Source organism: Montipora capricornis, chromosome 12 (assembly GCF_036669925.1).
Source record: "Montipora capricornis isolate CH-2021 chromosome 12, ASM3666992v2, whole genome shotgun sequence".
NCBI classification, from domain to species: domain Eukaryota; kingdom Metazoa; phylum Cnidaria; class Anthozoa; order Scleractinia; family Acroporidae; genus Montipora; species Montipora capricornis.
This window is the reverse complement of record NC_090894.1, coordinates 10,713,257-10,724,083: the sequence shown is the minus strand read 5'-3', so window position 1 is coordinate 10,724,083 and position 10,827 is coordinate 10,713,257. Positions and strand designations below refer to the sequence as shown.

Genomic DNA, 10,827 nt, shown 5'->3' with positions numbered 1-10,827 from the left:
CGAACACTTTTACATATGGCTATTTCAACACGATGGTACACATGTGGAATTCCCTGCTACACTCAGTTCGTCGGGCACCTAGTACTAAAATTTTTAACAGGAGTGTTAGGGATATCCTGATCAGAAGTCTGTGATTTATCACTTATTATCTTATTTATTTATATTAGAGGTTTAGGTAGCTTCCATTCGCGAATTGTAACAACCATATCGTGATCACTGATACTGAGTTGTAAAATCTTAGTATAGCAGAACCGGGTGATTTGTGAAAATAACATCAAGAAGAGTGCTCGATGTATCTGTTGTTCGGGTGGGCACAGTTACAGTGTTAACTGAAAACGATCACAGTATTCAGAAAGCCGGCTGTCGGGGGAACAGTCATCACTGTTAAGCATATCGAAATTTAAGTCACCAATGATGAGCAGTTCATTTCGGTGATTATACAGATTTTCAGTCGTAGAATAAAGAGATGGCAAGAATTCCGTCGGTTTGTTTTTGTTTGGTGATTTGTAGCAGGGAGAAGAGAAAACCAAGTGTTTCCCCTACCCTTTACGTCGATGCAGACAGCTTCGATATCCACTGGCTCGAGTTGTTTACGTCTGTAAGCAGAAACGCTATGTTTAATATAAACTATTATACACCACCGCCCTTTTTCCTATCGCGTCTGATAACCCTGTACAAGGGATGTTGGAAGAGCGAGTTATTGCAGCTGGAGCCAATCTTTGTTTCAGTCAGAACTAAGATGTCAAATAGCTCTTGATTCAATAAAGTCCTTATTTCATCCATTTTATTTCGAAGACTATTGATGTTTTGGTGAGCAATCGACAGGTTAAACTTGTAGTAAGCTAAGCCGCGATACTGTCCTTGTAGTCAACAATGACACCGGGCTCAGAGGTATCAGAATTCGTAGAGGTCGAATTGTTAAGCGAATCCCTGGTTGAATAAGAAAAGAAAGAGTCTGAAATCCATTTAAAAGTACAGGAATTACAGTACCAGATATTGTCAGTTCTTGATAAACGGCCGTATTGGTCCTGGGAAATATAAGCACATTTAGCATGGCACCACAAGTTGCAGCCGTTGCATTGTAGGGCTCGCTGATTGTTCTTGCATGGTCTCTCACAGCAAGCATACATACATACATACATACAACTTTATTTAAACTCAGATTTAGAGTAGCTCGAGAGAGCTAGTGTCTCCGAGTAAAATTAATACATATAAAAAAATAAAAATAAAAATATAATAATCCGCTTATGTACACATTAATATACACATATAATCTACGCAGTAATATTTTGAATAGCGCGCTTAAAAGCAATAAGAGATTCAGAAGTTCTTATGTCATCAGGCAGCATATTCCATACTTGGGTAGCAGCATATCTGAATGATTGTAATCCATAGGTAGTTGTGGTAACTCTTGGTAGATTCAATTTTAGGGTACCTCTGAGGTTGTATGCCACTTTCCGTTCTTTTAGTAGTGATTTGAGATATGGAGGAGCAACGCCATAAAGAGTCTTATACGTAGTAATTAGCAAATTCTGAACACGAGAAGATTCAAGATTGACAGACCCTATTATTCTACGTAAAGTTTCATAGTCGCTGTTACTATTCAAAACCGTCCTCATGGGACGCACATGGAAACTTCGTCGGGCCTGGATTGGGATTGATATCACCGCACTTTAAGAGCCTCTGATATTGAAACGTGGAATCCGCATTTTGATAATATCTGTGTCTAGAGTTGAAGAATTTATGCCTTCGTGGGCGACGCATTCCCGCAGTATGGTCAATATGGCGGCTAGCGCTGACGACTTGGCCAGATTGAGAATCCTCTTCTTTCAACAGGACAGACAAAGGTTTATAATGTTGAATTGGGCAGTTTAAACTATTGCACCAAGTAGTATGCTATGCCGAATGTGACAAAATATCAAGTCCACTAAAAATAAAACAAGTCACACAATTTACAATCGAGTTGCCAACAATTAGCATCAATTTGTTTGTTGACCAAGGCATTCCAAGGAAGTCTAACGATCCTTTGACTTGGGCTGCCTAGAGGAATTTTAAGCGGGAAGTTAAACGTGACTTAGTGGTCTAACTCTCGAGGGAGAGGGGGGGGGGTGGGGGTCTTTGCATTTGAAGGAGTAGGGATGCTGCTCAGAAATTTTGAATCTGGGTGTGGTCCATATTCAAAGCACATTAAATCTATATTTTTATATTCTTCATGTGCAACCCGAAACAATGCCTTAACGGCTACATAAGGTGGCGTTTTGCTCAAAACGCCTTAAGTGAGACCAAAATCCAAATTTACACCCCTAAGCAAGACAATGAGCATCCCTGCGCCTTTCATATTAAAGTTCTTCCCCCTCTCCCCCCAAGGGCCCTAACTCTACAACATTAGTTGGAAGGGATTCCAAGTGAATGAGACCACAAAAACCAAATGCAGAACTCCAGCTCTACGTGCTGCAACAGATACTGGGCTAACTGAACACTTCACGATCTCCTGTGGACATCAAGGTTTTCATTAGCCTTAAACTGTTGCCCCGTGTCACCACAAAATTTGCTGGAAAACTGGACAGGCAAATTTCTTCACCATGATTTCTTTGAACAAATCACTTGTCATATAAGTGGTGGGACATCTGGGTCATCCACAAATGAGCTCTCAGCCACTTTGTTTATCACTTCTTTCTGGTTCACAGCTTGCTTATTCCCACTTTTGTTATGTTCCACGATTTTGCTGAAATCCATGTCACCATTTGTATCACTCTCAATTTCTAATCTTTGATGATGCACTACCCTGTGATAAAAACGCAACAACATGTCCCCATTAAAACCCTTTGATGTCCAAACCGGCCTAAACCGGCCAGACGTATTTTACTCTGTCTAACGCCACATGATTTTACTCGTCAATGGGGAACCTCTGGGAGTCAATGGGTTAAGTTGGAAGACTTGGAAATAATTTACCATGAAAACAAGGTATGTTTCAATTCCAACTTAACCCATTGACTCCCAGAGGTTCCCCATGGACGAGTAAAATCATCTGGCGTTAGAAGTAATATGAAAGTTTGGAAACACAAGCTTGATAATCACATTTCTGAAATTTCCCCAAGGAGCACTGGCCCCAATTGTTTAAAGGCCCGGTAACTTTATCCAGTGAATAGCTCACTTATCCATCAGTTTCAATCTCTGCAAAGATTTTAGTCATTACCTTCACAACTGTGAATATGCACACTCTAAGCACATCCACTTAAAAGGTATGTAAACAAATCTTGGACAATGTTTAACATACCGTAAGTAAATTATTTTTTTATTCTCTGAATAGTGACTAATCCACTAGATAAATGAACGAAATGATATATGAAATGGATCATATATCGAACTGCGGATGTGAAATTAAGTAAAGCTATGATCCTTGCAGTTATGAACGCAGTTTTAGCAAATGCGTAGAGAAGCCTGAAAAATTTGGGACTTCAATGGGGTTTGAACCTGTGAAATCGTGATACCAATGCGACGCTCCAACTACCTGAGCCTCGCACCAGTATCTCAAGGTCACAGGTTCAAACAGCTCAGTTCAAATAGCTTTAATTGACCACTTCATAAAAGTTATCTGGCCTTTAAACACCTGGGGGTGAAACAACTGAACAACTGAGTGGAATGAAGGTAAAATCTGACATACTTTCAAGCCTGAAAAGTAATTTCCCATTCTACATAAAGTAAAATGATATTAATACAGATATCATGCAAATACATGTACACTGTAAAATAGATCAAAGCACAACTGTAAAAGTCTTACACATTTATAATAATGTGAAACAGAGTGGCACAATATTATGCAGCAAGCTCATGAAGCATCTCACTGTGCTTTAGTCAGTGCTGTTTAGCCGCGAAATTATAAAAAAAATTGTTTTGCTTTATTCCCAAAATATCCCACCTCATATGTTTCCCAAAATTAATCTTTCAGTTACCACATTTTTTAATTCCATGACATATGTTTCATATTTTCAATGAACTGGAGTCTGGATATAATTTTTTAAGGTATGATGCATTGGTTAAACTTACTTGTCATTTTTCTGTGGACTGGATAGCTGTGCATCTTTCTCCTGTGTTTTGTTATAATTGGATAACATATTCTGCTTTGCAGGCAGATTTCTTAAAGGCTTGACTACTTGCTTTACCTTCAATAGAAAAATGGTCTGGGTTAAATATTATGGTAGTGCACAAAAAAAGACCTCAAAAATAATAATATTGAAGGAACCTTCACATTAGAGACCTTCACAGCCTCTAAATTCTTCGGACTAAGTACAGAATGCAGCCCTGTTGTGTTTCCAATCTTAAGACCAATCATAACTGTTCTACATATCCATTGCGTCCTACACGAATAGCCCCTCTGAGAGCCGCTGTAAGACCTGCATCCTAACATTTGAAAAGATCCATGGAAAGACCAAAGTTGTAAAACCCTCCAAAATAAGAAATAGGCCTTTTTCGATATATTCATTCCAACATGTTTCTATTGTTTTTGTCCTCAATGCCTCACCATCAAGCTGAATATTAATTTTGATATTTCGAAAATGGCCTTTTGATGAAAGTGTAATTATTTATCAGAAACCTGGAATTGTCTAATATTGCTTGTGTCAGTTCTTTTAGTTGAGGAATGTGTTTCTTTAATGCGACACCAGATTTCATTATCACATTCGAGAGATGTTTGATTTTTGGGGTGCAGGGATGGCACAGTGGTAAGAGCACTTGCCTCTCACAATGTGGCCTTGGTTCGATTCTCAGCCTTGGCTTCATATGTGGGTTGAGTTTGTTGGTTCTCTATTCTGCAACAAGAGGTTTTTTTCCGGGTTCATTGCTTTTCCTCTCTCCTCAAAAACCAACATTTGATGTGATTTGTGTTAATTTGTCAATTTCAGTTTACAGTGTCCCAAATTAGTGCTCCAGTGCTACAAGACATGGGTTTTCAATACGAATTTTAGTAGGCGGTAAAACCTAAGGAGAAGGTAGATAATGTACAACACACACGAAAGGTGCACTTTCCAAGGGCCGAAGGCACAAGCTTGTAGGCGTGTCCACGGGCAACCAACGTTACCAACTGTGAGCTATTCAATAACAAATAACAGTAATTTTAATTGGAAGAGCCTGCTTTTTTGTTGCTTGTAAAACTTTCTTTTAGCTCATCACACAAAATTTCTTTCCATTTGGGAAGTTACAAGGCAAATGCATGCCTCAGTGAAGGAAGCTGATTACCTTTGGCATTTCTACAATGAGGTGGCCTGTTGTCTGAGATCTTTTTGCAGAACTACAATCCGGGTTGACTTCGTCAGACAAAGTAAGCTGGAACACCTATCAATAGATAACAGCACTTTAATACAAAATCAATTCTAGGTGCAGAGAGTAAGTCCCTCTTTCCAATCAAGCTACATTGCAAGTCACCTTTGACCAGTATCTTTTTCAAGTCTGCATGTCAGTTTTGAATTTTGTTCTCAAGATTCTAAATTTGTATGTTGTTGAATTACTTTCCTTTATTTATTGAAAACAGAAAATCAATCTACCCTATCATTTCCTTAGAGGCTCCTTGTAGTAAAAAGCCTTGTGGTATATGGTAACCTCCCAGCCATATCCGTAATGACTTTTTGTAAATATTACACAGCAAAATTAAGAGTACTAAGAGTAAGGCTAAAATGTCATATTATCACTATTCCTTCACTAGTGTCTCTAATTCTTCTTAAAGTGCCAAAATATTTTGCACCCCTCCCTGACACACCTTGCCTTTGACTGTCACTCTACAGAACAGGGGTTGTACATCTACATCAATGAGAGATGTGTCCAAGTATCTGTGAAATGAGAGCCACTCCTGAATTATCCACCAAATATGAGATTAAAAACTTCCCCTTTCAAGTGCACTACATGTATGTCATTCCATTAACTGTTTCAGACAATTTTCATTCACTGGCTCACTGACTTGACTGAATGAAACTTCCCATGAATTAGCTTACCAATAATTTATGTAAGTCAATGTTGCCAGAAGCAAACACAACCTCTGCTGCACCAAACTCAAACTTAACACACACTGGCCAGTCAACACTGGGAATTTTGTCCCCTATGCTTTGCGAACAGTGTGTGGGTTCTTTAACTTTTTAAGTCATTAACAACAAGGGTCATGCAACAGGGCCTATGGTTTACAGTCCTTAATATTGTTTTACGAGACATCTGGTTTGTCTCTTCTATTGGGCAAACCTGCCCAGAGGGAAGGAGCAAGAACAGGACTCGAGGTCCTATGCGAGGTGCTCCACCCTACCCTATCCAGACAAGGCGCCAGTTGTTCAAACGATGGATAGCGCTATCCACCAGATAAATCACTATCCAGCGGATAGAGCGGTTTTCGAATGAGTGTCGTAAAACCAAACCCAAAGTAATTACTTTGGCCAATCAAAAGGGGCGGAGACAATCCTGTTAACCAATCAAAACTCGAAGTAATTACACGTAGCCGTCACAAAGCGCGGGAAAATATGCATGCGCGAGCCACAATTGGTTTTGGTTTCAATTTTGATTGGTTGAAAAAGTGGCGCGAGAACTTTGATCCAATCACTGAGTGAAGTAATCATAAACCAAAGTAATTCACTGATTACTTTCGACACTCAATTGAAAACCACTCTAAACACTAGCAAAACCAATTGAGTTATCCAGTGGATAGTGATTTATCCGGTGGATAGTGCTATCCGTCGTTTGAACAACTGGGGCCAGAAAGACCAGACCACAACACCGGGAACTACATGCCATATTCTTTACGACAAGTGTGCAGGTTCTTTTACGTCCCACAGAATTAAGAACATTGAAGGGTTGTGAGACGGGACCTCCGGCTTATCGTCCTTATCCGAGAGGACTAGAGAGTCTAACCATTTGCAGATGTAATTACAAAGGCAGCACTTTCTCCTCAGTTATTTAAAGACCCTGAGTGTTGTTCAAGAAGACTTCACAACGTAACCATTTGCAGATATGATGTCAATACAAAAGACAGCACTGTCAATTTCCTTGAGTGTTTGTCCAGCCAGGGTTCAAACCAGCAACCTCCTGTATGGTAGTCTGATTCAGCAGCCACCTTTTTTAGTCGCATTATGATTTGATCTCTGAGTTTAAACCTTTGTTAAAATAAGTTAATACTGGATGACAAAAAGGCCAGAATATATAGCAATTTGAAAAGAAAGGGGAAAAACTGTATTTCCTAGTTGTACATGTAATTATTACATTATACTTGCTTACAGTATTTCTCTTAAGTAGTTGAATGGAGAGTTCAAGTATCTTTTTTCTGCTGGGAGTGAATAAACTGGCTGTAATTTACAAACCATTTTCTTGAAGGTTCATATAACTTCACTCAGTTGGTTGGGCATCTGCTCACCATGCAAGAGGTTGGGATGTGAACCTTGCATGGCTAGAACACTAAAGAGTCTTTAAATTTAAAAATGAGGCGAAGTGCTGTCTTTGCAATGACATCTGCAAATAGTTTGACTTTCAAGTGTTCTCTCTGGACCCACTGACACCTCAAATGCCCTAGGTGTTAGACAGCTCTAGTAAAGTCTGTTACAAGTCTCACTCCAAGGGCCCATTTCGCGAAAGTCCTGAAACTTTACAGCAATTTTCGGGTGGCACAATTCCCTTTGTAGCTCAAGAACAGAGAGGATTTAATTCGTCAAACTTCACAGACATGTTTCTTTCAGTTAGCTTGAAAACAATTTTATGTTAAAAGATCGCCTTTCCAAAACAAGCGGTTGGCAGTTTCACAAATGGCTTTTCGGGCCTGAAAAGTTTTCGGGAACTTTCGAGAAACGGGCCCCTGGGGGCAATGGGTCTATGCCCTATCTCTGTCATAAATCAATTTATTATTTTAGTTGGGCATTAATTTAATCTTTTCCTTAATACTCTGTCTAACTCCAGACAACAACCGGGTCCATGAACTCAAACTCGATTTCCCCTATTCCCTCCTAAGAGCGACAGTTTACATCGGTCTCTGAGTGCGGTGTAACTGTGCCCCCTTAACACACAAAACAATACTTACTTGAAGCAAGGTAAATCCAGCACAAATTTATTGTTTTCCTCATCATCATTTAACTCAAATTCCCATCTGTAACATAAAATGTAGAGTTAAAGTTGAGGAGCAAAAACATCTTTGAATCTTTGAGTATCTTTAAAATCTACCACAGCCCTTCAAAGAACACTTAGTGCTTAAAAATCGTAGCACTTGCAATCTTACGGATCTTGTGAAGATCTTCGAAAGATCGCAGACAAGATTAGGAAAAGTTACAGGTGTACCTGTGTTGATAATACTGCAAGGGATCATTTCTTAAAGTTCTATGAAGGACTTGGAACCTTGCAAATGGCAAGAACATTGAGGAGGGAGAGAGATTCTGGAGAATTTTGGGATGATAATGATGATAATAAGTCACATATTTTACAATAGTTTTTATGCCACCTGTTTCTCTCTAGTTTCTAGCACATACTTTCCTTGATTTATATTTAGGACGCGGCCATCATCTGCGAAGAACCTTGTTTCCTTTGGGGGCTTGTTTCTTCCAAGTCTCCTATAGTCATTAGAAAAAAACTGATCACAGACAGAAAACAAACAAAATAAAGTAATAAAAATTCCTCTGCTTACTCGTCCTCCGTTTTTTCCCTTTGTTTACGTTTTTCCTCAATGTGTTGATGAAGTTCAATTCTTGACTCTGGAGTGTAATCTGTTTTTTCTTGCCAGTATCTGTCGTAAAACAATTTACTTTAATTTAAGCTAAAAATAACAAAAACAATAACGACCATGAAAATGATAATGAGCTTTGTCAATAATTTACATTCTCATTTTAAAGATTTATCATCATCTTACTCTTTTCCTAAATTATAAATTATTGTAGTTGTCCTTGTAATATTGTAACTGTTATCTTTCTTTACATGTCGGTAAATACATACAATCATGTATTTACATCTTAAATAGAATTTAGGTCTAGAACTGATAAAGGGCATATTATTAGGAACCTAAGTTTTTCCCTTCTTCAAGACTGTAACACTTTGTCTTAGTCAAGCAAGCTATTTCTTATGAGGTAATTTAAAAAGAATACATCAATGTTGTATCACATTATTTTACAAACATGAGACTAATACAACACCGACGTTGCACAAAAATAATATTGCACAAAAATTACGTACTTCATCTGACCTTATTACATAATACATTTCTTACTGTGAAGTTCAGAAATTGGCTATTCTGTTATTTAGATAGAGAAATCTAATTTAAGGCGTAGCATTTGAACTGTCTACTTACAGGGGCATAAATACAACTGTGATTGGTCATCATGCCCCCAAATGAAATATTAAGCCATTGACACCTCAAATGCCCTAGAATGCCCTCGGTTGATGAGTAAAATTGTCTGGCGTTAGACAGTTTAAATCTCACTCCCAGTCAGTGGGTTAATGAGGTAATTACAAAGTTCATTTGAAATGTCACAAGTCTTTTTTGTTGCCTCTAGCATTTAAATAAAAAGGAGAAAAAAATTACCTTTTCTCCTCTTCAGTTTCTCCCTTCTCAGTATTGATGATATCATTGATATTATCTGTGACTGTTTCATTTGTTACATGTTTTTCCTTTTCTGATTTTTTCTTTTCAGCATCCTCTTTTTCTTTTTCCTGAAAGCAATAAGAACTCTTTCTAGCATTAACGACTGCTCTGAACAGTGGCGGGTCTAAAACACAGGAAAATTAAGGTTACAAGACAACGAAGGTATTGATAATAGCCATTAATTAACTTCAACATCATACATACAACTTAACACAAATCAAAACCAAGTGTGAAAGAGAATAAAATTCAGTTCCCATTCGCTATTGCCAAACCTTGAATTTCGAAAAAGGAAATGGGGGGAGACTTAAACTAACTACCAAAATTTGTTGGCTAAATAATAAAGACACCTCATGTCAAAAGTCCAGATAAAATTTTTCTCTTTTCATCATTTGTATAATTTGGTGTCTTGTTCGTGTTCCTCCATTTGAGACAGCTTCCTTTCTAGCTACATTATTTCCCTGAAGTGCTCTATGTTTCAATTGTTGTTGCTTGGTCAAAATTTATTATTATTATTATTATTGTTGTTGTCATTGTTGTAATTGTTGTTGTTGTTGTTATTATTACTATTATCATTATTATTATTATTATTATAATTATTATTATTATCACTTGTAATCCTTGGCTTGCTTGTTTAGTCTCTGAAGCACAGGGTCCAACCCATGGGCGTTAGGTACCAAAGAGTGAACACTTGATTGCCAGGACCTTTCTCAAGATGCGAGCTGATCCCAGTACTTTTTCAGTCCCTTCATAATGACCCCAAGTGCACCAATGACAACTGGTATTATTATTATTATTATTATTATTATTATTATTATTATTATTATTATTTGATCTTATCTTTACCTTACCCTTTTCTTGTCATACTCCTTTTGCTGACAAATAATCTTCTTTCTTATCCTCTCATAGTCCTTGCCCAAAAAGAAAGTTACCGTACATAAAAGCTAAAATGAACAGCTGAACAAGGAAATGATTTATATCTCATACGTATCTCCAGTCAATAATTCTGATATTGGTTGGCGGTGTCTCTTCCTTGAAGTTTACATACTCAAATAAAGTATGCAAACCCTAACGCCCAACCCATTGACTCCTAGGATTGAGATTTTACTCTGTCTAATGCCAGATATTTGTATTTGTATTTGTATTTAGATGATTAATTACTCATCAATTGTAGGCAGTTCAGCAGTCAATGCATTAACACTGACCTCAACTAAAAAAAACTACGTCCCCTTTAACCCATT

The 10,827-nt window shown here is 37.8% G+C and overlaps 1 protein-coding gene across 1 annotated transcript in view; it reads right to left on the bottom strand.

Moving 5' to 3' along the window:
• Positions 1-1,133: 1,133 nt before the first annotated feature.
• LOC138027399 (dynein axonemal assembly factor 11-like) overlaps positions 1,134-10,827 on the bottom strand; it is a 15,526-nt gene continuing 5,832 nt past the window's right edge. The window contains exons 7-15 of the mRNA XM_068874973.1: positions 10,438-10,497; positions 9,530-9,657; positions 8,639-8,737; positions 8,484-8,564; positions 8,042-8,107; positions 5,753-5,822; positions 5,236-5,331; positions 4,048-4,163; positions 1,134-2,785 (exon numbers count right to left, since the gene is read on the bottom strand). Coding sequence (XP_068731074.1) covers positions 2,608-2,785; positions 4,048-4,163; positions 5,236-5,331; positions 5,753-5,822; positions 8,042-8,107; positions 8,484-8,564; positions 8,639-8,737; positions 9,530-9,657; positions 10,438-10,497 — 894 coding nt within the window. The 3' untranslated portion in view covers positions 1,134-2,607. The remainder of the gene's footprint in view (positions 2,786-4,047; positions 4,164-5,235; positions 5,332-5,752; positions 5,823-8,041; positions 8,108-8,483; positions 8,565-8,638; positions 8,738-9,529; positions 9,658-10,437; positions 10,498-10,827) is intronic.